The sequence below is a fragment of the Lepidochelys kempii genome, chromosome 9 (genome assembly GCF_965140265.1).
Source record: "Lepidochelys kempii isolate rLepKem1 chromosome 9, rLepKem1.hap2, whole genome shotgun sequence".
In the NCBI taxonomy this organism is placed as follows: domain Eukaryota; kingdom Metazoa; phylum Chordata; order Testudines; family Cheloniidae; genus Lepidochelys; species Lepidochelys kempii.
The window spans coordinates 5505886-5532074 of NC_133264.1; the positions used below are offsets into that span (position 1 = coordinate 5505886).

Below are 26189 nucleotides of genomic sequence, written 5' to 3' on the forward strand. Positions count from 1 at the left end.
AATGCCGCTTTTCTTTACCAGTTTATTCCAGACTGTATTCTACAGCTCTGCAAGTGCAAGGCCGCTTTTTCTTTCTTTAATTCCAGCCTGGCAGCTGAGTCTGTTCTGCTAAAGCAGAGGGGACATGCAATCTGTGCCATGTTTGATTTGCAGTTAGAAAAGTGGCAGCATTTTCCAGTGGAAAATAGACCTCTCTAGGAGTCAGGATGCCTGGGTTCTCTGTTCTACCACTGTGACCTTAAACAACTCACTTAGCCCGTCTGTGGGTTTGCTTTCCCCATGTGTGTAACTGGAATACTAATACCCATCTTTGTGAAGGCTGTTGGGGCCTCTGGATGAGTGGTGCTGTAGCTGTGATAGGTACTGACGTTTCCATAATTAAAGCTAGCAGCTGGGGCCACTAGTTTGTATAAAGCGGCTGGGTTTTTCACACTTCCCCTGACTGCATAAGTCCATAGAGACTCATTTGTACACCTCAGTGTTGGAATATCCCCATTTGTCTAAACCAGGGGTTCTCAAACTGGGGGTTGGGACCCCTCAGGGGGTCGTGAGGTTATTACATTAGGGGTCGCAAGCTGTCAGCCTTCACCTCAAAAGCCTTCACCTCAAACCCCACTTTGCCTCCAGCATTTATAATGGTGTTAAATATATTTAAAAGTGTTTTTAATTTATAAGGGGGGGTCACACTCAGAGGCTTGCTATGTGAAAAAGGTCACCAGTACAAAAGTTTGAGAACCACTGGTCTAAACCGATGGAAGTGGTAGCCAAACCCTCAGCTCTTTGAGACCAGAAGTAAGCAGAGTTTTAGCCCCCACTTTTTTCCCTTTTGTTAAATTGAAATGGAGGAGTAGTGTTCGTTCCAACAGCAAAGAGCCCAGTTTAAGTGCCTGGATCGATTTTTATTCTGTATTTATACAGCACTCGAGGTGGGCTAGGCACTTTACAGATAAGGCCCCTGCACTAAGAAGCTGGTTTACAGAAACTTTGGTTCATATCCTTTGGATTTCAGAGCCATCTACCATCTGGATGCAAATTGTGTTTCCCTCCTATATGTCACTTGCCAAATGAAACTTCAGACAGCTACCTAGGGAAATATTCTATCACTGTGAAATTGCAGAGGGAACATGTTTTGGCAAAAACTCCTTGTGCCATGGCTCTGTGCTCTCAGAAGCTCCTTTCTGGTCACCACTTCTTCCTGTCTAGGCTTTGCTTTCCATGTCCCCATCCAGAAGGCTGAAAGGTTGGTATCCTGCCTTGTCGTCCTGTTTTCTGTAATACATCCTAGTCACCACCGTTATGATGAAGGTCTCCAGGATAAGCAACTGCGCACTCATGTCTGAAAACAAACCAAGAAACAGAGGGGTTAGTTGACATGTCTTTCATTAGCGTTCTTCCCTATTCACTCACCAGCCAGAACAGTAGAGTTGTTTAAAGAAGTATGTTACAAAGGTAAGGGGAAATCAGGATTCACTAGCTCCCAGCAGTTACCATATGGGGGCTAAAAATATTTCCTTTTGGACAAAGGATTAATTTGCTCTTTAGAGCAGCAGAATTTCACTTCCATGCAGGTGAACAGTACCTATGTCTAGCTAATGAGTAAGGCCTAGTTCTGCCTTGTCCCTCACCCAAGGCAGGGGCCTAGTCTCGCAGACAATGCAGTCTACTTTGCTTTTACAAGAGTGTTGAAGAGAAGCTGGCCTGGAAAATTCCCAGGAGAAAGGGCTGGAAACAAATACAGCAGCAGCTGGATTGACTAAACTAACAGTTGCCACTTCAACAGGCTGTTTTTCATTGGTGAGCAAATGTGTAGATATGCCTAGTCTCCTGCTGCGTCACGACGTTGAAAATTACAGCTGTCTTTGCTACAGTGGAGATCGCAGGTTTGTATAATTTTTGGTGGTGCCCAGAAGGGGTCCAAGTCCTGCCCCCCTCCTCCCCCTCAGCCTTCCCCACACACACCCCTTCCTTGTAAGCTGATACATATTTTTTTAAATAATGTAAAAATAGACTGGAAACAGTAAACATTTAACAGTTTTCCAATATTGCACAATATCACTATCGTAAGAAAAAATTATTTAACTAAGAGTATCAACTTTATTAATACTCGTTTGAATACGAAAACAACCCAGCACTCTTGGATCAATAACCCTCAAAAGGAAACAGCTCTGTCTAATTCGCTATTGGACTCCAACCATGTAAATCTTGACAGCTAAGACTGATGAAAACTCCTTTTCTGATCTTTTAGATTTGCCACATCTTTCTTTTGTAAAAAGAAAAGGAGTACTTGTGGCACCTTAGGCAATTTATTTGAGCATAAGCTTTTGTGAGCTACAGCTCACTTCATCGGATGCATACTGTGGAAAATACAGAAGATGTTTTTATACACACAGACCATGAAAAAATGGGTGTTTATCACTATAAAAGGTTTTCTCTCCCCCCACCCCACTCTCCTGCTGGTAATAGCTTATCTAAAGTGATCACTCTCCTTACAATGTGTATGATAATCAAGGTGGGCCATTTCCAGCACAAATCCAAGGTTTAACAAGAACGTCTGAGGAACAGTGGGGGGGGAGGAATAAACAAGGGGAAATAGGTTACTTTTTATAATGAATCAACCATTCCCAGTCTCTTAACTTCAGTTTGCAGGCCATCACTTGATGAATTACCCTTTTGTTCTTTTTCTCTGGGTAACTTTATTAAGAATGTATCCATTGTTGTTTATTATTACACAAAATTAATGGGATTATTATTACACAAAATTGTGGGAGGAGACTCAGGGTAGGGCAGAGGGTTGGGGTGTGGGGGGGATGAGGGCTCTGACTGGGGTGTGGGCTAGGGATGGGGTTTGGGGTGTGGGAGGGGCTCAGGCAGAGGGTTAGGGGGGGTGAGGGATTTACGGTGCAGGAGGGGGCTCAGGGTTGGGGTGTGGGGGGTGAGGAGTAAGAGATTCCTTTCCTCTCCCAGGCTGGAGAGCCGGCAGAACTCGGTTACATGACTGGCATTACTACGCGGGGTGTACACTATTTTAACTGGCTTTGTTGTTTTAACTATTATACAAATATTTCAGCCTAGTAACCAAGATGAAAGGAATCTAAAAGGGTAAATCTTCATTAATGTGCACAGGGAGGTAAATGCGAAACTCTGTTATTGGAGACATGGCCAGCCTGAAAGCCATGTATTGTAAACAAGTATTTCTTTACCTCTTTATGGCTCTCTCTAAGTCTGCACATCTCTTATCTTGGACAATGAAAATCAATTAAGGTGCTTCCAAGTTCTCAGTGTTGTAATCTTCGGGTTGCGAACACTTGATGGAAATTTGTCCTTGCTGTAAAACCAGTGTTTTTAATGGAATTTAAAAGAATAACAGGGGGGGTATTTTTCTGTGGGTCTTCAGGGTTTGTTTTTATAAAACTAATTTTTGAGATAAAGTGTCACCTTACTCGGCTTGTCTACACTGGGGTTTCACACTAACAAAAACTGCCAGCACAAGTCATGATTAACTGGGCATGGATTGTCTACACTAGGGGCTTGCACAAATGCAGCTATGTTGATGTAAAATAACCCAGTGCGGACAAGGCCTACAAGTCAGACAGTCTACCCCCCACAGCAATGCACCCCTAAGAACTACATGGAAAGAAATGCCAACTCCAAAGCAAAGAATGGGGCCGGGGATGACAGGTTCACTGTGCAGGAGGGGGCTTGGGGCTGGAACAGAGGGTTGGGCTGTGAGAGCTCTGAGTGGGGGGTGAGGGCTCTGACGGGGGTGTGTGCTCAGGTGGGGCTGGGGATGAGGGGTTAACGATGCAGGAGGGTGCTCAGGGCTGGGGAAGAGGGCTGCAGGGTTCACGGTGCAGGACAGGGCTCAGGGCTGGGTTACAGGGTTGGGGTTGGGGGAGTGAGGGCTAGGGCTGTGGGCTCTGGGGCGGGTCTGGGCCGGGGATGAGGAGTTCAAACTTTGGGGTGCAGCAGGCAGGCTGCCCTGGGGCTGGGGCCAGAGAGGAGGACTCCCCCCAGCCCTCTCCCCACCAGCAGCAACAAGCTCCAGGGTGGGGCCTCCCTCTCCCCGGCACAACACTCACCCAAGCCCCAGGCTGCTGCTCAGGAGGTCCAGACAGGATAAGCCCCCTCGGAGTTGCCGGGCAGGGGGTCTGCCATGCCGCTGCACCGCCTCCCCTCCGCGGGTGCAGCAGTCAGCCTGCCACCCGTGCCACTCCATTAGCCGGCAGCGGCCAGTGAGGGAGGGCAGTGCAGAGCTGCAGGGGGCAGCTGCCTGGGGCAGGCAGGGACACTCAGGGCAGAGGTGCGGGGGCAGCAGGCAGGGCCAGGGGAAGAGACCTGGCCCTGAACATTGGAGGAGCCGGGCCCCTGGGGCCCTGAATTTGTTGGAGCCCGAGCACCAGGGGCCCATACAACTCGCCGCCCTTCATGGAGATGCAAAGAAGGCAATTACACTTTCCTTCAAGGAGTGCAATAAGAGGAGCTTCTCCTTTTCTTTCAAAAGGGAAGAAAAAAACATTGTGAAAATATTCCTGTGCCATGGAGAGAGAGGCCGACTTCAATCCTGGGCCAGTTTTCATCCTTAAACTAACCCAGGCCAGGGCCTCTTGCTACTCACACTGTGACCTCGTCTTGGAGGACAAGGGCGGGTCGCAGGCGATCTGGCCGCTGCTTTGCAGGATGCTCAAGATGGAGGGCTGTAGCGCAGTCAGGATGAGGAGCACCTGCCACCAGAAGAAGTGGGGATGAGAGAGCTCTTGCAAACTGAAGGACCCCCACCAGGGGGTGTGTTGGTGTATCCAAGGCCTAGCCCCTTCCTTCACGCTGACTTTCTCATTCTAGCAGCTAGTAGCTTTCTTGCATACCCTTGGCCTCCCGAGGCCCCCGCAGCAAGCTCCAGCTCTGCTTTGAATACGTGTCCACGGGTCAGCCTTGCTGCCGCTTTGTGCTAGAGACTCAGCTGCTGAGTCTGTCACCACCACCTACCCTATTCCTCAGCCGTTCGTGCCACTACACTGGTACCTCACTCTATAGCCTTAAAAACCGGAGTAGAGGGGGTTTAATGTTAGCCCACTTTCCTGATACTTAAAGCATCTAAATTATTTCCTGGGACCACTCCCTGCGTTCCCATATCAGGTGAGGAACTGGTTCTTGAGCCCTACAGGGGTTACACCACCCAGCTTTGTGTCTAGGCAATAACTATACATTATTCAAACTACAGTGACCAGTTAAGTCTAAATATGAGTCCTTTGCTGATCCTGCTGTAGCTTGGGAGAAGCACAGTATCCTCTCTTTTGGGGCAGACTTCATAAGATCTTCCTCTTTTCTCCTTGGTCCACAATTCCTGCCCTCCCCCTCACCCCCATTTTTTTTTTAAACTAAACTTTCAAATCCCTGCTTACTCAAAGGAATCTTTATGTCAGTTTCTCCATTTTTACATAATTTCCCCCTTCTGTGTCTGCCATTTCAATGCCAGGTATCCTAGCGTGTGCTGGAATCCTTCTCTGTCTTGATCCACCCTCCTGTGTACTCCTGCTGCTCACTCACCGCATATGGCAGGGGTACTTGTGGGAAAGCGGGGTTGGTCTTAAGCATTGAGCTGGTCCTATTGCTCATTCCACACCTGAAGCCCCTCATGCTCCTTGAGAGGACGAGGTAGTTTCAAGACAGGGGAATAGAAAGGCAGCCAGCTCTGGGGTATCAGCCAGCCGGAATATGGTATGCTGCACATGTGGGGCGAGTGGAGTTTTGAAGGACCCAGTTTATAGGTGCAAAGGCCAATGAAAGCCCCTTTGAGGCCAGGAAAATGCTAACAATCGGTAATCACCCCGAGCAATGTTACCTGGAAACAAGCGAACTTGGCCCCCATGTTCTGCTCTGCCAAATGCACCCTCGCCTGGCGGAACATGATCCCAAGGGCCCACAGAGCAAAGATGGTGGAGAACCCAAGGCAGGTGTTTATCCAGAGTGCCACGCTCTTAGCGGAGATCTGGGAGGGACAGAAGAAAAGGAAGCATGGCTGTGATTTCCAGCCCCGAGTAGGAGATGGAGCATTGTCCAGGATGGGGCACAGACATGCTGCCCTGATACCCCTGGGCACTGGGGAGAGATGGAGAATCCGAGCAAGACAGGCAGCCCCACAAGTTGCTGTCATGTTCCCCTCCCGCTGCACAACCAGGGAAGCAGTCTCCCTTCTAATGCTGGAACTATGGCCCAGAGTCAGAGGTAGGGCTACAGTGGTACCCTAACCCCTCTGCCTTCGATGGGTGAAGGATTATGACTTACATCAGCTGGATTGTAGTTTCCATCTTCAGCCAGGGCCAGCCCCACAAAGACACAGGCTGTCTTGAAGAAGGCGAATTGGAAAGTGCCCAGAAGAAAGAGTTTAAGTTTTCTCCTATGATGGCAACAGAGCAAGACGTCAGTGACCGCTCCGGAGCCAGGAGCTTGCTCCTTGCAAATCTGCTTTTTACCCAACCTTCCACCACTTGCCACCTTGCCTTGCCCTCAGGCCACCCCTTCTAGGCCTGCAGAACGGACTATAACATGAGACTGGAATGCCCTGTGAGCCAGAGACCAAAACTGCCTTGTGAAATTCACGGGGATTTCTAGTACAGCCCTTCCCTGCCACTGGCCAAGCACATCGGACAGCAAACTCTTGGGAGCAGAGACCTTGCCTTGTGGGGCTGATCTATAAATCATCCCACATCTTTCACTTGGCTTTTGGTAGCACCTGGGAGCCCTAGTCATAGACCCTGCCCCCACGGTGTGAGGTGCTGGACAAATGACAAACGAAAAGACAGCCCCTGCCCCAGAGCACTGACAGTTTCCGTATAAGATAAGATGACAGCTGGATCCAGACAGACTGGAGAGTAGATGGAAACAATGAGCCAACACTTGGGGCTGCTCTAGATTGCACAGAGGTGGACTGAAGCCAACCGTTGCCCCTTCCCTCCACGGGGTGTGGTGCAAGCAGAGCTCAGCTGCTCCCATGCTTCTGGCCAGGCACCTTCAGAGGGAGTTATGAGGTTCAATGTACCTCTTGGGAGAAGCTGCACCGCCCAATGGCCGGCTTCTCGTAAAGGGAGGGGCTAAGGAACCCGCATTCCTCCCAGCCACTGCTGTCCCTGTATAGTGCCCCAGGGCCCCCATCAGCGCCCAGGCCCGGCAGCCTTACTTGGTCATAGTGATGCGCGGGCAGCAAGGGCAGCAGCAGCAGCAGGGGCCTGTGCTGATCACCATGGGCGTGTCCCTCAGGGCTTTGAGCAGGGCCTCCTTCCCCCCGAAGCCTTCCACCATGATCAGCATGAGGAGGTAGAAGCATATGCTGAAGTACCTGGGGGCAGCACGGGGGGCAGAGAGCGAAGTCAGCCCAGGGAGGTGACAACGCCACAGCACAGAGTTTGCTCCGCACGGGGCCAGGCCCCGCTCCTGCAAGGTGCAGAGACAGATTAACACACGGGGGGGGGGGGGGGGCTGGCCAATTTGGCAGCCCCCGGAAAAATCTCATGATGCTTGGGCAGCAGGATTTAGCTGCTGCATCGTCTGCTCTGCTAGTTGGGCTGGCTGGGCTTGGAGCAAGGCTTCTTGGATGAGCCGGTGAGGGGATCAGCCGGCGGGAGGCTCTTGCATCTGGCTGGGCAGCCAAAGGGAGATGGGGAACACCACCTCCTGCTGTGTCTCCTCCAGTCCCGGCTGGAGTCCTACTGCCCCGAGCCCAAGGACACAGGCTACAGGCTGCAGCCTGCAGCACATCAGCGACCGGGAGAATGTAGACAGGAAGAGGGGTGGGCTGGCTGCTGGGATGGGGAGCTCCCCGCAGCCAGGGGCGCTGGGGAAATCCCCACTACCTCAACCCACCAGTGAGCTCCCAGGGAAATGCAGCCCCACAAGCACATGGGGAACCAAGGGGGGGCTCTCTGCTGTCCTCAATGGGGGAAACATGGAAACCCCCAACCCTACACACACACACACACCCCGTGGTCTCTGCCTTAGCTCTCAATATTCAATCACTTCTCTCCCCAGGTGTGACCTGTTCTCTCTCTCCTCCTCTTCCAGTTTTTTCCTGTGTCTTTTGGTGATTGCAAAAGACATGGTGAGATGGAGGCTTTGTCTGGGTTTTTCATACCTCCAGCCACGGTTTCGAGGCCTTTGGATGCCCCTATCTCTGCACCTCACAATGCAGCATTATTTACCTCATCCTAGTATGTCATGAGGTAGCCCTGTTTACCCCCACGTGAGATCGTTGTGGATCCCACCTCTCCACGCATGTGGTTCTTGCCGTGGGATCTTAGGGTGGGTTCTTGCCATATCCAATTTGACAGGGCATTATTCACCCCCTGCTCAGCTGATATGAGGCCTTCCGTAGTACAGTTCTCCCACTTCGGCAGTGGATGAAAGACATAGTGCTATTTACCGACGGTACGTTTAAGCTCTGTGTGTGTTTCCCCCTCACCCAGCATGAACTGATGTGGCTCTGTTTACACAGGGCCCCAGATTCCAGCCCCAACTCACTCAACTATGAACTTCACAGATGAATTGTGGCCCACCCAAATTTACTTCACAAAGATGGCCGGTGGAAACAACTGCTGCCCTAGGCATCCATTCCTATGGGAATGCCAAAGCCAAGCCGGGCTAGGGATAAAACATAAAGGACAAACCCAGATAGTTATAGAAATGGGAGAAATGTATCTTGGGAGGCCCTTCAGCTCCAGTGACTTATTTCCCTTCCCTCCATTACACCAATGATGAGGCATTGGGAGAAGGGAGTGCTGAATATTCTCTCTCTGCAGGATTATTGGACAAACTATATTCTCATTGGCTTAGTAATGACAGAACTTGCTGTGGTGTGCTCTGGCTAATCAGAACCTGGCCTCTTCTTCACAGTGTGATTGAATGGATACGTACATGCTCGTTTCTGTTTACGTTTTAGCACTAACTGTTACAGCTAACTGGTAAAATGTCACCTTGCTCACGGTTTGACATGAACTTTGGCACCCATCAGAGTCTTTCAATGTTTCTTCATAGCTGAAGTGATCAATTGTAAACTTTGCTTTAAATCAGTTCTCACCATTGGCTGAACCTTACAGTTCTGAATAATGAGTCATTGTGCCTCAGGTTTGGCTTATTTCTTTTAATTAAGTTACTTTCTGGAACGGTGCCGCCTGTTCTTTCAGACAATAGAAAAACTGAAAGATAACGCGATCAACAGGTGGGAAAACCGCACACTGGCCATGTTCAAGATAATTGGGGGAGATGAAAGACCCGCTTCTTGGCCTGCGAACAACTGATTCCTGTAATACCAGGGTTGCCCAGGTTAGCAGTGTGATGGTATGGATAAGATCTAGCTAGATTCACTTTCTGTGTGGAAAAATTGAGCAGTTAATTTAGGCATAAGGAACCGGGATAGGATTTGCTTCGTTAGTAAGGCCGTGTGTAAACACTGAATTGAGTCATCTTATTAATACAGTTTGATACATCCATGTTTTTTATGCGGCGGGAGGAACGTTCTTTGTGCCCAGGGCCCTAATAAATCTTAATCCGCCTCTGGCTAGGCCAGGAGCAGCCGGATCAGTCCGAGCTCCCCCAGGCTGCAGCGGGGCCGGGTGGTAGCAATACTCACATGCCAATAGCCATCTCCACCACCATCATGGAGCGTGGTAACCAGAGCCCAAAGCAGCAGAACACGGAGACCATCTGGAGAAGAAGGGAGGGCAGGCCCAGCGTAAACGGGAGGTAGCCAGGCATGCTCCAGTCCAGTTCCCCCACAGGCCCTGGGGTAGGTGGGTGAGCGGATGGCAGAGATGGGCCCACAGCAGAACTCTGGAGCTCCACGGGTCGGCCCGTTTACAATCCAAGCTCTATGGGGCTGGATTTTGCAATTGGTCCCTTGCCCTAAAGTGGTCTCAGCATCTCATCACCCCCGCTACTTGGGGGAGCTCAGAGACCCGGCATGATCCCAGATCCCCCTGGGATATTTGCAGTGCCCCCAACTCTGGATCCACTCTCTAATGCGGATGTAATAAACCAGCCCAGCACGGTCCCCTGCCCTCCGCAAGCTAAAGCTCCAGGGCTCGCTCCCAGCCTGCACTGTCCATCAGCATAACAGGAACCCACAGCTTGGCTGTGAATGCCCGCCAGGATCCTGTTGCCATCCCCTCCCTCACAGCGAAGGCTGGGGCTCACCGTGGGGGCCGAGCTGCTCCAGATGAGGGTTTTCATCTTGATCACGCATCGGATCTTCTTTGACAGGTAGATGGCTTCTTCAAGGAAGATGGCGACCGACACCAGTGTCAGGAAGGTCATGAGGCCATGGATGGAGAGCTCGATGGGGTCCAGCTCTGCAGGGAAGGGAGGGGATGAGAGAGATGTCACGGCCGTCCCTCCCATGCAGTGCAAAAGCCCCCTGGAAATCTGCATGAGATGTGAACACGCTCTAGGGAGGGTGAGTGGTTGGCCAGCCGTCCCTCTGCCTTTTCTCCCCTGTCCTCAGGGCTGGGTCCCTGCCCCTCCCCACTGCCCCACTTCCCTGCTCTCTCCCTCAGCCCTACAACCAGGAGCCCTTTCCCCCTGCCCAGCACCAGGGCTGAGAGGGCGGGACTGCTCTGTGACCCAGCCAATATTGAGTCCTGGCCCAGTCTAACTCTCCCCCTCCCCCCGCCGACACCCATGGGGCAGCGCCCCCCACGTACTGTACAGCAGCTGCAGCGAGATGGGCGGCTTGGAGACACAGGCCAGGGGGACGCTGAAATTCGTAATCAGCAGCTTAATCAGCTGAGGTGAGAACCTGCAGGAAAACCAGGCCCCAGGTTAGCTCCGCTCTCGGGCTGGAGTCCAGTCCCACCTGTGGGGAGGGATTCGAGGGGTGCAAAGCGGCCCCAGCTCTTCTCGGCCAGCAGTTTGCACAGGGCGCTGTAAGATCTGCCCATCTGCAATGGGTCATCGGCCAAGCTCGCCCAGCCCAGCTACGCAAGGGCTAATCATACAACTTGGCCCCCTGCAAAGCCCCATGGCCACTGGGAGCGCTGCTGGCCTCCCTGGGTGGAAAGCACTCGATGGGCAGCCCTGATTCATAACCCCCCCAGCCGGGGCAACAGCAACCAATCACAGGCTGCAAAGGGGCCAGGGGACGAGGAGTGACCCCTGTGAAATGAGTGTGGCAGGTCTCAGCCCAGTTCCCTTGGAGCAGGTGCCCCAATGACTAATCACTCGTGGGGCCTGGGTTTAAGGTGAGGTGAGTTTATGGCTAGGCATTTCTGGGCAGGGCTGGCGTAGTTAGAGTAACCAGATAGCAAGTGTGAAAAATCCGGACTGGGGGGGTGGGGATAATGGGTGCCTACAATAAGGAAAAGCCACGAAAATCAGGACTGTCCCTATAAAATCAGGACATCTGGTCACCCTAGTCGTGGTCGGAGGTGACCAGCACTAACTGCCCCAGAGCTGGCAGAACAGGGTGACACATCCTGCTTCCCTGGGTACTCAGCCCTCTGTAGCAGATGGGATCTGCCCTGGCTTATAAATAATGGCACTCAGCAGGGAGCAGATTGCACCAAGTGTCTGGACATTTCCCGAGGGCATTGGGGCCGGAGGGGGGGTGGGGAGGGAATTCACCCTCCTCCTTCACACAGTCCTCAGCCCCCAGCACGCCCCACACCAGTGCAGAACCAAGCAGCTGCCAGCTGAGCAGCGAGGAGCTGCTCTGCCTGCAGCCTCGAGGTCCCTTACCTGGGGTCGGATAGGAGCTCTGCAGAATACTCCATTCTGCCCCTTCCCCCGGCGATCACGCTGGCTCCTGCTCACCTTCCACAAGCCCAGCTGCTGGCTGGCAAAAGGCTCCAGCAGCGTTTGCCAGGCGGGGGCAGAGTCCCAAAGGTCGGCGCTCGCAGCCCGGCCTTGTGCCGTTGTAACTCCCCTTCCGGGGTGGGGGGAACGGATCAGTGGTCACGATGCATCCCCCGTAGGTAACCGGCTGTGGTCTGTCTGGGGACACAGACACTCCACCTAGCAGAGCAAATTCAAGGGTTACCACGAATCTCAGTCAACCGGTTTGCACAAATAACTCCCCCACCCCGCCTTCTCTGTGTGTGTCAGGAGGTTCATTGGAGGAGAAAGTGGTTCATCCCCGCTCTGCAGAGAGGAGCTGCCTTGGCTATCAGCTGCCAGGTTATTGACCTGGGGCCCAACAGCACTAACCAGCCAGGATTGGGGGACTTTGCATCCACAGCAGGGAGAGGACGGCTTTCTAACGTGGAGAAAGTGGAGTTAATGCAGTGTGTGCACGCATGTGTTTTGTGGGGCGAACTCTGGCCCCCCTGCTCGGTGGGAGGGTGACTCCATCATTCAGAGAGCCCTGGGGGTGACAGTGGAGGGCAAAGCAGACAGGAGTTTGCCTTGGGACCCGGCTGTGCACGAAGCCAGTTCAGCTCTGGGCTTTGCAGTAGTGAGCCCACGTGGGGCCTGCTCTGTGGGGCTGGGCCCTGGCACAGCTGGGCAAAGTGGAGAGAGTTCAGCGAAGAGCAGGGGTGGTGGGGGGAAGCAAGTCAAGGGGGAACAACTGAGAAGGGAAAATGAAAGAAGCAGAACAAGCTGAAACTGGTTGAGCAGCAGCTCAGGGGGAGGGGATTCATTGGAGGCCTGAGGGGGGTGCACTCGCTGCAGTGGGGTGGAATTTAAAAAGAGAAAACATGGGAAAGGGTCCAGAGAGTGAATCGTTCCCCTGGAGCAGCTCTGTTGCTTGGGGCACTTAATGCTAGCCTGGACGAACTGCCAGCAAACAGGTCAGGGAACAGCCCAGCCCCGGCCCCAGGAGACGGACCAGAGCAGCAAGTGGGTCATTTCCATCTCTAACGTCCAGTCCTACAGATGGAATCGCAATTAACCTTCCTGCCACCACTACCGGCCTGGGCTCCCGGCTGGCCTCTGGCTTCACCTCCCTGGGTGCTGAGCAAAGTCACGGTGAAACCTTCTACCAGGGACACGTCATGGTCTCTCGGCAGCGAGGTTTTGCCACCGCTCCAGTGCAGTTCTGCAGTGTGGGGTGTGGAAACCCACCAGCCCCCCAGGCTGGGCTTCACTCTGATTTGCACCAGAGCTGAGCTGCAAGTAGGGGCCCAGCCTGTGGGCACGTGGGGATGGGCTTGGAGCTGCCAGGGACGCCGTATGAATATTGTGTGTTAACCAGGCTATTATGATGGTTTCCTGCGTAGCAGGGCTGTCAGGAAATGCCCCCAGGATGGGGCAGGCAGCGTATCCTACCCACATCTCTCTGACACTGGAGAACAATGCACAAGCCTTCACCTTGATTCACCGGCTCAGCCCCCTTCTGGGCCTGTCAGGCTGGTTCCCCCAGAAGCGAACTGGTCCCTGTGGAGTGGGGTCAGGGCCTGGGAATCAAAAGACGTGGGGGAGTTTGAGACACTGAGGCAACGCCGGGGTGGGGGGAGTGTCACGTGCCCAGCGGATTTCTACCTTCCCTATAGCAACAGCTAAATGTCCCAAAGCGACGAATGCAGAGGGGCCATGCAGACTCTGCCCCAGCCCACTACATGGGACTGCTTCTCCTTCCTTGCGGAGGGGCGGGGGGTGAACCCCCGCTTCGGGGAGGCTAGCCTGCTGGCCCCGCCCCAGCTGAGGCCCCGCCCCTGAGTCCCCCTCGTTCCCCCCGTGGCTGGAGCCTCTCCCCCTCTTGCGACTGGAGGAGCCCAGGCTGGCTGGCCCCAGCCATGCTGGCCAGCCCAACCCCCTCACCCCGGTCTGCCCGCCTCAGTTGTGCCAGCCGGCCTGACCCGCCCTGGCTGGCCCAACCCCCACCGGCCAGCCCGGGCTATGCCGGCTGGCCCTACTCCCACCAGCCCAAGCCACCACAGCGGCTGGCCCGAGCTGCCCATGGCTGCCCCAGCCCCTGGCTGCCGGCCGAGCCCCAAGCTCCAGGCCTGGGCGGGCGCTCAGCCTCTGCGGGCTTCAGGGGACGGGGCGCTGAGCGTGGACAGGGCCACAACCTAGCTTAGGGGAGGCTTAGCCCCCCCGGCCAATGATACCCGCTGCCCCTGCCTGCTGGGGCAAACGCCCGGGCCTATTCCTAGGCTAGAGGCTGCTCTCCCTCCCACTCCTGGGGCAGGGGCTCTGCCCCGGGGAAACCGCTCCCCTGGCACTGCTGCGGGGCTTGTCCTGCCTTCCAGTTAGCAACAGCTGGCATGCCCTCCCCGAGCCTCGCTGTGCGTGCGGGGCTGGCCCGAGCCACCTGGCATCGCCGCTCCCCCCGAAACGTCTAGAGGTGACGGGTGGGGGGGGGCGGTCATGTGCCCCCCCAACCTTGAAATCCCCTCCCCTCCCCGCATCAACAGTTACGTGTCCCCTCTGTGACCCACAATCCGGCAAGGAGAGAGCAGGTTTGGCGAGGGAGGTATCTGGCCCTCAACCTCCAACTCCCATCAAGTTAGGAGACTAGCTACCCGTGAGGATCTCAACCCCTGCCAAGCGGGCCCGGAAACCTTCGGCCTCCCTGGTCCCCAGCAGGAGGACGCGGGACGCCAGGTGTGACAGCCGCGCATGGGGGCTGGGTTAAAGCCCTTTTCTCCGAAGCGCTCTGCTCCTGGGGTTAAAGAAACGGCACTGCTTGGAGAACGGCCGTTTCAGCTCAGTGGCAGCCACAGGTCACAGCGAGGGTTGCCAAGTTTCGAATCGCACAAAACCGAACACCCTTGCCCCGCCCCCTGCCCCGCCCCTTCCCCTAGGCCCTGCCCCCCGGTCACTCCATCCCCCCTCCCTCTGTCACTCGCTCTCCCCCACCCTCACTCCCCTGCTCACTTTCACCCGACTGGGGCAGGAGGTTGGGGTGCAGAAGGGGGTGAGGGCTCTGGCTGGGGATGCGGGCTCCGGGGTGGGGCCAGAACTGAGGGGTTCGGGGTGTCAGAGGGGGCGCCAGGCTGGGGCAGGGGGTTGGGGTGCTGGCTCTGGGGTGGGCCAGGGATGAGGGGGTTGGGGTGCAGGAGGGGGCTCTGGGCTGGAGGGTGGAGCTGAGGGGTTGGGAGTGTGGGCGGTGGCATCAGGCTGAGGCAGGGGGTTGGGGTGCGGGAGGGGGTGAGGGCTCTGGGCTGGGGTGTGGGCTCTGGGGTCGGGCTATAAATGAGGGGTTTAGGGTGTGGGGGGGGCTCAGGGCTGGGGCAGGGGGTTGGGGTGTGGGCTCTGGGGTCGAGCTATAAATGAGGGGTTCAGGGTGTGGGAGGGGGCTCAGGGCTGGGGCAGGGGGTTGGGGTGTGGGCTCTGGGGTCGAGCTATAAATGAGGGGTTTAGGGTGTGGGAGGGGGCTCAGGGCTGGGGCAGGGGGTTGGGGTGTGGGCTCTGGGGTCAGGCTATAAATGAGGGGTTCAGGGTGTGGGGGGGGCTCAGGGCTGGGGCAGGGGGCTGGGGCTCTGCATGCTGCCTCCGCCAACAGGTGCCACCCCTGCAGCTCCCATTGGCTGCAGTTCCCGGCCAATGGGAGCTGCAGAGCTGGAGCTCGGGGTGGGGGCAGCACGTGGAGCCCCCCCTTGCAGTACCTCCCCCTAGGAGCCGGAGGGACATGTCGCCACTTGCAGGAGCCGCGTGGAGCCGGGTGGGGAGCCTGCCAGCCCTGCGCCAACCGCACTTTTAACAGCCCAGTCGGCGGTGCTGACCGGAGCCGCCAGGGTCCCTTTTCGACTGGGCGTTCCGGTCAAAAACCGGACACCTGGCAACCTTAGTCACAGCTCCTGAAGGGAAGAACCGCAGCTGCTGATCCAGTTGGCCCTGCTGCTGGGCCAGAGCGGACGGCACACGGGGGACCCCGTCTGAGCGTGAGCAAATCGAATCCGCGATGACAGCCGTGGAGTGGAGGTCCAAGGTCCGAGCCCGGCGGGGTGCACTCAGAGAGGATTCAGTGGTGCAGCCAGCTCCTGCACCATGCAATAGTGACTGTTTCGATCTAGGGATGCAGAAGAGAAGTGACACACCATCTGCCAGCTTTAGTTACACTCTCTAGGTTGTCCGAGCCAAACTGCCCTGCCCAGGGGCTGCCTGATGCCCATGTTTGCGCTACCGGCCATTCAGATTGCATATCTTTAGTGAGAACAAACGTACCCGTTCATTAGGCCATGCGGCTTTGTGTGTGTGTGCGTGTTTCTCAGAGCTGGACGTCCCCATCCAGCTCTTCGAACCGACAGGTTTGTCACAGGGAGAGGTTTGGTGTTGTCAGAAGATTGTCAAAATTCAAGTTTTCTGTATCCGGCTTGGATCCAAAGAGAGCCTAGCTCAGGGTCAGGCTGACCAGATAGCTGGGCCCTGAACGGCGTCTGTCTGCACTCAGATCTCTACAGCACGAAGCGATCAGTGTGTGTTCAGAAAAATATATGGGGTCTCTCAGCAAGGAGATGGTCATATTTTCCTTCACCACTAGAGGGCGGTCCTAACAAGCTACAGAGGAGTTTGAATACTTGGTTCATGACGACTTCTATCTCAAAGTATGTCTACACTAAAACCACGAGGAGTCCTTGTGGCACCTTAGAAACTAACAAATTTATTTGGGCATAAGCTTTCGTGGGCTAGAACCCACTTCATCAGATGCATGGAGTGGAAAATACAGTAGCAGGTATACATAGTACATAAAAAGATGGGAGTTACCTTACCAAGTGTGCGGTGGGGGGGTCAGTCTAACAAGACAATTCAATTAACAGTAGACTACCAAGGGAGGAAAAATAACTTTTGTAGGTGTAATGAGGGTGGCCCATTTCAAACAGTTGACAAGAAGGTGTGAGTAACAGTATGGGGAAATTAGTCTTTGTAATGATCCATCCACTCCCAGTCTTTATTCAGGCCTGATTTGATGGTGTCCAGTTTGCAAATTAATTCCAGTTCTGAAGTTTCTCATTGGAGTCTGTTTTTGAAGTTTTTTGTTGAAGAATTGCCACTTTTAAGTCTGTTATTGAGTGCCACTCGTTATGGGGATGAATGGTTATGCAAACCAATACCCCAGTAAAAGAAAAATGGTTCTCCCGATCCCAAAGGACCAAGCCCTAGACCCCGGTCAATATACAAATCAGATCTTACCACAAATCACGCTGTTGCCAATCCTTTAGAATCTAAAATCTAAAGGTTTATTCATAAAAGGAAAGAAATATAGATGAGAGCTAGACTCGGTTACATGGAATCAATGACATACAGTAATGGCCAAGTTCTTGGTTCAGGCTTGCAGCAGTGATAGAATAAACTGCAGGTTCAAATCAAGTCTCTGGAGAACATCCACCGCTGGGAGGGGTCATTCAGTCCTTTGTTCGATGCTTCAGTGTAGCCAAATCCCTCCAGAGGTAAGAAGCAGGATTGAAGACAAGATGCAGCACGTTTTTATAGTCTCTTGCCATGTGGGCTCTGCTTTCTTTCTTTGTCCCACGGACAAGCTGCCTCTCCCATGGCCTGGAAAAACCTCAGAGTTCTGTCCGTAGGCAGGTCCCTGCCTGCCTTGTTCAGTCCCCAGGCGTGTCTGCCTTCTCTCAGTGGGTCAGTTGTGGAGCTGATGGTCCTTAATGGGCCCTCAAGCAGGCTAGGCAGAGCTGACACCAACTTGTCTGGGGTGTCCCCCAGAAACAGAGCACAAGTGTGAACTACAGACAGTCTAGAGCCAATACTTATAACTTTAAATACAAAAATGATACCTGCACACAGACAGCATCATCCTAACCAGCAAACCATAACCTCGTCTTAGACACCTTATTTGACCCCCTATATGCAAGATTTGGTTCCACTACAGGACCTTGGTTGCAACCATGTTCTATATGGTCCCAGTTCAAGTCAATAAAGTGAGAGCAGGGAAAGTGAAAAAAACTGTGAAAGCTGAAGCAGAAAAGGCAGAAGACAAAATGTCCAGAGGCGGTGCACGTGGGGGGTGGACGGAGCAGGGCGAATGCTGAGAAGAGCCATGGGGTGAGCAGGGGCATTAGACAAGAGACCAGCACTAGCTGCTGAGATGTGATTGCTCTATTAACTATTCTTACGGGTGTTAGCAGAGTGCCCCGTCAGCCCCTGGTGCTTGGTGCTGTACAAACCGCAGAGAGACAGTCCCTGCCCCAGAGCACTTGCAATCTAAGTGCAAGGTGTGACGATGTGACTCAGCAGGGAGAGGGGAGTGTTGACCTGGGAATGTGCCCTGGGGATGGGAGACCTGAGAGCCTGTCACCTGAGCCAGGAGGGGGAGGGGGAGGTGACACCTCCGCCCAGGAATGTGAACAGGGGCTGCAGCAGGGAACCTGCTGGGTGAGTTTAGTTTCAGTTTGGGGCTGGGGAGAGGAACACAGGGAACCCCAGGGCTGGGGTCTAAGCTCCCTGCTCCCCCAGAAGGACGTGATTGAGGGGTCCTGGTTGTACCCACAAGCTCTGTTTTTGGACTGTGTTCCTGTTGTCCAATAAACCTTCTGTTTTACTGGCTGGCTGAGAGTCTCAGTGAATCCCAGGAAGAGGGGTGCAGGGCCTGGACTCCCCCACACTCCGTGACAACTGGTGGCAGCGGTGGGATCTACTGCACCCCGTGAACGGCGCTTCCTGCAGTAAGTGACTGGGGAGCAGTAAAACGAAGGGGAAGTGACGGGGACCAGGCGTGCTGAAGATTCAGAGAGAGACGGTTTCGGGGGGCGGTTAACCCCTGGGAATGTGTGACCAGAGAGAAAGACTTTTGCAGTAACAGGGTCCCCCGGGGGATTGCAGCGAGCGGTCCCAGGGGCGGAGGAATCTGCAGCTCGACCCTGGCAAAGAGGTGGTGACCTCGAGAAGGACTGGCACACGAGGGGCTTTTCCTGGAAACCGTGGGAAGCTGCCCGGCCTGCGAGTGGCCAGCAGGGAGATGTACGCTAAACGCCTGAAGAGCGACCTGGTGGAGCTGTGCAGGCAGAGGGGGCTGCGCATCGGGAGGTCCACCAAGGAACAGCTGATTGCCCAGCTGGAGGAGAGGGATCGCTTGGATGACCCGATCCCTGTCCCTGAGGGAAGCCGCCCGGCAGACGCAGCATGGGCCCTGGGGCCTGACCGGGCTGGGAGGGGTCAGACTGCTGCTGAGGACATCCCGAGACCCTTCCTACCTATGTCCGGGGGAGGGGTTGGGGGAAGCCCGGCGAATACCGAGGGCACCCTGACCCCGGCACCCAGCAGGGGATCCTCCCGGCGGAGCTCCCCATCCCTGGAGCGGAGGCGGCTGGAATGGGAGAGGGAGATGAAAATGAGGGAGCTGGAGGATCATGAAAAACAAAGTCAACATGAGCAGGAGGAGAAGGAGAAACAACGTCAACATGAGCGGCAGGAGAAGGAGAAACAAAGGCAGCATGAACTGGAGCTGGCCAGGCTGAGGAGCAGTGGGGCCCCGGCTGCGGTGAGTGCGGGGGGACCCAAGACTGCAAGGAGCTTTGATAAGTGCTTCCTGGCCCAGCGGAAGGAGGGGGAGGACATAGATAGCTTCCTGACGGCCTTTGAGAATGCCTGCGAGCTGCACAGGGTTGACCCTGCAGACAGGCTCCAGTTTCTCACCCCCTTACTGGACCCCAAAGCCGTGGAGGTGTACAGCCGGATGACAGGGCAGGAGGCAGGGGACTATGAACTGTTCAAACAGGCCCTGCTCCGTGAGTTTGGGCTGACCCCCGAGATGTACCGGAGAAGGTTCCGGAGTCAGCGTAAAACGCCTGAGGTCACCTACCTACAACTGGCCAACCGGATGCAGGGGTATGCCCGCAAGTGGACAGCTGGGGCCCGAGCTAAAGAGGACCTGCTGGACCTAATCATACTGGAGCAACTGTATGAACAGTGCCCGTCCGACCTGAGGCTGTGGCTGGTGGACAAAAAGCTCGAGAACCCCCAGCACGCAGGGCAGCTGGCCGACGAGTTTGTGAACAGTCGGTCAGGGGGTAGCCGGGAGGAGCCCCAAAAGAACAGGCCCCCCCCGATGCAGAGAGAGAGTCACCAGGGGGCCTCCCAGCGGGGAAATAGGGAGAACCCCCTCCCACGGGGAACGCCTGGCGTCGGGCCCCTCCGACCCGCTCGAGGGGACCAACGTGACCTGAGCTGCTATCACTGTGGCCAGAGAGGCCACGTACGGTCCCAGTGCCCCGGGCTCAGGGACAAACTGAGCAGACCCAACCTACCCAGGGTTAACTGGGTAGGGACCCAGCTGGACGAGGGGCAGACGACCCAGGAAAGGGGGGCTACCAGTTTACCACCTGCTCCGGAGGGAAGAGTATCCCCGGCCAGCTCCACCAGAGGGCTGGAGGCTCTGGACTCAGGGTGCTCAGTTTACAGGGTGGGCGCGGGGCTGTCCCTCCGGAGAGAGTGCCTTGTTCCCCTGGAGGTGGATGGGAGGAAGGTCAATGGATACTGGGATACGGGCGCGGAGGTGACGCTGGCCCGGCCCGAGGTGGTGGCCCCAGATCGGGTGGTGCCCAACACCTATCTGACCCTGACAGGGGTGGGCGGGACCCCATTTAAGGTGCCCGTGGCAAGGGTACACCTGAAATGGGGGGCCAAGGAGGGCCCCAAGGATGTGGGGGTACACCACCATTTGCCCACTGAAGTTTTGATGGGGGGAGACCTAGAGGACTGGCCAAGCAAGCCCCAGGCCGCCCTGGTTGTGACGCGTAGCCAGAGCCGGCGAGGGGCACTGCGCCCTGACCTCGGGGAGGGTATCACACCGGAGGCGCAGGACCCTACCCTGGTGGGGAGGGAGGGCCGAGGGGCACGGCTCAGAGAGGCGGAGGCCTCGGACCTGGCCAGCGAGAGGGAACCGGGCCCCATCCCTTCCCCAGCCGCTGAGTTCCAGGCCGAGTTGAGGAAAGATCCCTCCTTGCGGAAGCTTAGGGACCTGGCCGACCTCAGTGTGGTACGGACCATGAGGAGAGGCTGCCAGGAGAGGTTCCTGTGGGAGAAGGGGTTCCTGTACCGAGAATGGGCTCCCACAAGGGAAGTAGAGTCCTGTGGGTTCAGGAGGCAGCTGGTGGTCCCCCAGAAGTATCGCCGCAGGCTCCTGTACCTGGCCCATGACATCCCCCTCGCAGGGCACCAGGGAATCCGGCGCACCCGGCAGAGGTTGCTACAGAACTTTTACTGGCCCGGGGTCTTTACCACGGTCCGGCAGTATTGCCGATCCTGTGACCCTTGTCAGAGGGTGGGGAAGGCCCGGGACAAGGGGAAAGCGGCTTTGAGACCTTTGCCCATCATAGAGGAGCCTTTCCAGAAGGTGGCCATGGACATCGTGGGGCCTCTCAGCAAGACGACCCGGTCGGGGAAGAAATACATTCTGGTGGTGGTAGATTTTGCCACCCGCTACCCCGAGGCAGTGCCCTTAGCTTCCATTGAAGCAGACACCGTGGCCGATGCGCTCCTGACCATTTTCAGCCGAGTGGGGTTCCCCAAGGAAGTCTTGACAGACCAAGGCTCCAACTTCATGTCGGCCCTGCTCCGGTGCTTGTGGGAGAAATGTGGGGTCCAGCACGACTGGGCCTCAGCTTATCACCCCCAGTCCAATGGGCTGGTGGAGAGGTTTAACGGGACGCTAAAGATGATGCTGAAAACCTTTATGAACCAGCACCCGCAGGACTGGGACAAGTACTTACCTCACCTGCTGTTCGCATACAGGGAGGTGCCCCAGGAGTCTACCGGATTTTCGCCTTTCGAACTGTTATATGGCAGGAGGGTGAGGGGCCCCCTGGACCTGATGAGAGACGAGTGGGAGGGGAAGGCCACTCCCGATGGAGAGACAGTGGTGGAGTATGTCCTGATCTTCCGAGAGAGACTGGCTGAACTCATGGACCTGGCCAGGGAGAATCTGGCCAGAGCCCAGAGGAAGCAGAAGGTCTGGTATGACCGCACAGCACGGGCCCGTGCCTACGCCACCGGGGATCAGGTGATGGTTCTCATCCCAGTGAGAAAGAACAAACTACAGGCCGCCTGGGAGGGCCCTTTCAAGGTCGTCAAGCAGCTCAATGAGGTAAACTATGTGGTGGAGCTGTCAAACCGGGCGCACCACCGCCGGGTGTACCATGTGAATATGATGAAGCCATATTATGCCAGGGGGAATGTGGTGTTGGCCGTGTGTGGACAGTGGGAAGAGCAGGGAGATGACCCTTTAGTAGATCTATTCCCTGGGACCAGAGCTGGTTTCCCCCTGGAAACAATTCCCCTCTCGGATCAGCTAACCCCTGCCCAGCAAGCTGAGGTCAGGGAGGTGCTGCATCCGTACCGACAGCTGTTTTCCAACCAGCCTGGACGCACTAATCTGACTGTCCACCGGGTGCAGACAGGGTCGCACCCGCCGATAAGATGCTCCCCCTTCCGAGTCACAGGGAAAACTGCTCAGGACCTGGAAAGAGAGGTCCGGGACATGCTGGCTTTGGGGGTGATCCAGCCATCTGCCAGCCCTTGGGCCTCGCCGGTGGTGCTGGTCCCCAAAAAGGACGGGTCGGTCCGGTTCTGTGTGGACTATCGGAAGCTCAATGCCATCACTGTATCTGATGCCTACCCCATGCCCAGGCCGGACGAGCTCCTAGACAAGCTGGGAGGAGCTCGGTACCTTACCACCATGGACCTTACAAAGGGCTACTGGCAAGTGCCGCTGGATGCAGATGCCCGACTGAAATCGGCCTTTATCACCCCTCTGGGGCTCTATGAGTTCCTGACCCTGCCTTTCCGGTGCGAGAGAACACGTGGATACAGCCAGACCAAGGGGGAAGCACAAGGAACCAATGAGCCAGCAGCAGCTAGCACGGTAGTCAGCGGCCGCAGCTCACCAGCAGCCTTGCCTTTGGCAAGATTTTTGGCAACATCTGGGCACAGGAGAGCATTCATTTGTATTTCAGGGGTGGAAAGAGACCAAGGGCACTGGAACCTTGGTAGAAGTGGGGGGGTGGGGCCCACCGGTGACAGAACCGGGGAGGAGGGGAGGGCCATGCCCCCCATCTTGTAACATGGGTATAGTTTGGGGGCAAGGGGTAGCATTGCCCCCCAAAACTGCAAGCCTCAGGCAGGTTTGGAGTGATACTGGCAGGGGTTGCCTCCCCAAACTGCCCATACTAAAAGGGGGGAGGTGCATGGTCCCTCTAACCTCCCCCCAGCTCCAGCACCATTGAAGAGACCCTGTAGTGAGATGGGCCCGGGCACAGCTTGGGGACAAAACAGAGGCGGAAGCTATGCCCAGTGCTGGGATCTCACATGTGCGTAGGCTGTCTGATTAATTTCTTCTGCCCCACAAACGCCGGAAACAGGGAAACGTAACAAACGGGCAAGGCCTGAGCTGGGCCGGACACTGGGCCCTCCACCCGCCAGCAGCTGAGGGGTCCCAGCCCTCCCATAGCAGCAGGGAGGGAGGGAGCCACCAGCTCTACCTGCCCAGGGAACTTGCGCAGAAGAGTCCTAACAAAGCTGTCTCAGGAGAGCTCTGGCCCACTGATGTTAATTTTGAATAAATTGTGGCATGCTAGGGAAATTCCAGAAGACTGAAAGAGCGCTCATGCTTTGCCAGTATTCAGAAAGGGCAAGTGGGACGCGCAGGGTAACTAGGCTGGTTAGTGTTACGTTTCAAGGCACACAGAGAGAAGCTAGATAAAACCATAACTCCTCTTGCTGGAAGGCTGCAACATAACATGACTTTAGTTCTTGAAATCCAGAACAATGACACAAGAGCCAAAACCAGAGAGAGACAAAGCAGGCTGCTCCCTAAAACAGAAAGGCACAGCTGCCCCCACTTTTCTCTAGGCAGTCATTCTGCAGACAGGCACTGATCACCTACTTCTCTACAGAGCCCTCTAACCTGGAAGGACCAGGAAAACCTCTGAGAATTTAAAGTGGCAATTGCTATTTTAACACAGTTTTCAAGACACGACACTTAGCTTGACATCAATCAGTCCCAGGGGAAATAATGGAAAAGCTGATACAGGGTTTAATCAATATAAAGAATCAAAGCTAGGAGTGCAGTTCATGCCAGTCTATATGGGTTCATTGAAAATAGGTCTTGTCAGACAAACCTGATTGTATTCTTCGGGGAGGTCACTAGTTTGGTAGTTAAAGGTCACTGCATGTAAGAGACTTAGACTTTTGTGAGGTGTTTGAGTCAGCACCACAGGACATTAACACTCTGCAATATCAGCGGAGGACACGGGCAATGGATTAAGAGCTAGCTAACGGAGCTATCTCAAAGGAGCTGCCGACGGGGAACCCTCATTGCGCATAGGGCTTTCTAGCGGGTGTCTGTAGCAGGGATCGGTGTGAGGCCAGCTACTGTTCAACACTTTCATCGATAAACACAGACCCAGTGCTGGCAAAGTGCGCGGGGGACACACAGATGGCGGAGTGGGGGATAATGATGCGGACAAAGCTGTTGGGCAGGGTGAGGGATCGCTTGGGAAGCTGGGCCCATTCCAACACAATGCATTTTAAGCCCGCCACGCACAGGGACGTACGTCTAGGTCCAAGAACGCGGCCAGACTTCCAGACTGGGGGCCAGCCTCCGGGCCAGCTGTGACTCCAAGGGGTCAGAGTGGACACACACGACCTCCCAGAGCCATGCTGTCACACCGGGGCGAAAGAGCGCCCCGGAGTATAAGCAGGGGAGGAGTGAGTAGGCGCAGGGGGGATCCACCCCCGCTCAGCGCTCGTACGGGAATACTGCAGCCAGTACTGTTTAAAAAGGCTGTTGAAAAACTGCTGCAGAGAAGAGCCAAACAAATGATTTGAGAACTGGAGAAAATGCCTTGAATGAGAGAGACTGCGAGAGCTTGAGGTGTTTGACTTTGAGCTTTGAGCAGGGGGTGGGAGTAGATGACCTCCCGAGGTCTCTTCCAACCCTGATCTTCTATGATTCTACAATTCTCCAAAGGGGGCTCGAGTGGCGATTGGATCACCGGGTGCCAGTTCCCTCCCAGCGAGGACGTCCCTGGCCCTAGCGGGCTCTTTAATGGGGCAGAGAACAGTAGAACAGGAGCCGCTGGCTGGGAGCGGAAGCCAGACGCACTGAAATCAGAGCTAGGGCCCACGGTTTGAAGAGGTTTGAATTACCAGCAGGACAGTGGGGTGGGAGGAGGTATTGTTTCATATTCTCTGTGTGCATATAAAGTCTGCTGCAGTTTCCACGGCATGCATCCGATGAAGTGAGCTGTAGCTCACGAAAGCTCATGCTCAAATAAATGGGTTCGTCTCTAAGGTGCCACGCGTCCTCCTGTCCTTTCTGCGAATACAGACTAACACAGCTGTCACTCTGAAACCGGTTTGAAGAGTGAGGGTGACAAACTATTGGTACACCCTGCCCAGGGAAGCGGCGGGTTCGCCTGGATGGCTTCCAGTGCAGACCTGCTGCATTAGCCAGACACAAGTTACGGGGTTCAGTCCAGGGGTCCCTGGGGGAAAGTTAAGGGCCTGTGCTGGACTGGAGGTCGGAGTAGAGGATCGAACGGTCCCAGCTTGCCGTCAGGTCTGAGCCACACTTTGTCAGGGCTCTGGCTGGAGGAATGGCTATTTCTGTCTGACCCACAAGAGACAGATGGTTCTGGGGGGTTGCCAGACTCTAGAGCCCAGCAGAGAGTGTCCGAACTCCCCCGGGGCAGACACGTTCCTGCCGCAACGACCAGTACAAACCCCATGGCCGCCTCGTCCCTAGGGGGGCCGGGACCCTGGCTCTCAGGCCTTGTCGAGAGCACAGAGTGAACTCGATGGCTCCTAATGCACACGCTGCGTGGGGGCTGACGCTCACCCCAGGGCTCGCGGCTCTGCTCTGGCCCCCTGCTTGTGTCTAGGCTGGTTGGGAGGCCCCGTGTGACCCTGGCACCGCATTGCCCACGCCGCGCTGGCAGCGGGCACTGCAGGAGAGGCAGCTGAGGGTCTGTTCTGCCAGCCTGTCGTGGCCCCGAGGCAGCCTCCCTCACCAGGTGGGCATTGCAGCTCTTACCCTGCCAGATCCTGCAGAGAGGGGGTAGAGTCAGGAACCGCGGTCAGGCCGGAATCCTGGTGCCCTCTGCTCCCCAGCCTAGCCGTGGCCCCTGGGAGCCAGGCCTGGTGCTGTCAGTGGGGCCGTGATTGCTGTTGGCTCAGCGGGGTGCTAAAGCGGTGGGTTACAGCGGGGATCGGTGCCACCCCGCTGGTCCCTGGGCAGGCAAGGAGAGAGCAGCTGGGTTTACCCCTCCCTCCCCCCAAGCTGGCCAGGGGGGAAACTCTCGGGGCTG

At 55.6% G+C, this 26189-nt stretch overlaps 1 protein-coding gene across 4 annotated transcripts; it reads right to left on the reverse strand.

Annotated features, from left to right (window-relative positions):
- Positions 1 to 878: 878 nt before the first annotated feature.
- Positions 879 to 26180, reverse strand: SLC51A (solute carrier family 51 member A). 4 transcript variants are annotated; one of them, XM_073359076.1, is made up of 12 exons: positions 25916 to 26180; positions 15712 to 15937; positions 13294 to 13379; positions 11722 to 11976; positions 10689 to 10783; positions 10183 to 10337; positions 9620 to 9693; positions 7175 to 7333; positions 6283 to 6394; positions 5840 to 5986; positions 4616 to 4721; positions 879 to 1336 (listed from the first exon to the last, which is right to left on the reverse strand). In XM_073359076.1, exons 4-12 carry the CDS (start codon positions 11754 to 11756, stop codon positions 1200 to 1202), a joined length of 1020 nt encoding a protein of 339 aa, XP_073215177.1. In that variant the 5' UTR covers positions 11757 to 11976; positions 13294 to 13379; positions 15712 to 15937; positions 25916 to 26180; the 3' UTR covers positions 879 to 1199. The 4 variants fall into 4 exon arrangements, with proteins under 4 accessions (XP_073215177.1, XP_073215174.1, XP_073215176.1 ...); XM_073359073.1 differs by having other exon boundaries at positions 11722 to 11997; XM_073359075.1 differs by lacking the exons at positions 15712 to 15937; positions 25916 to 26180 and adding an exon at positions 15651 to 15666 and having other exon boundaries at positions 11722 to 11997.
- Positions 26181 to 26189: the final 9 nt, after the last annotated feature.

Coding starts and splice junctions, on each gene's coding strand:
- SLC51A (XM_073359076.1), bottom strand. CDS start 11,756: ATGGAGTATTCTGCAGAGCTCCTATCCGACCCCAG. Junction 10,784..11,721: donor GAGCTCCTATCCGACCCCAG/GTAAGGGACCTC, acceptor GTTTTCCTGCAG/GTTCTCACCTCAGCTGATTA. Junction 5,987..6,282: donor GAAACTACAATCCAGCTGAT/GTAAGTCATAAT, acceptor TGTCCCTCCCAG/ATCTCCGCTAAGAGCGTGGC.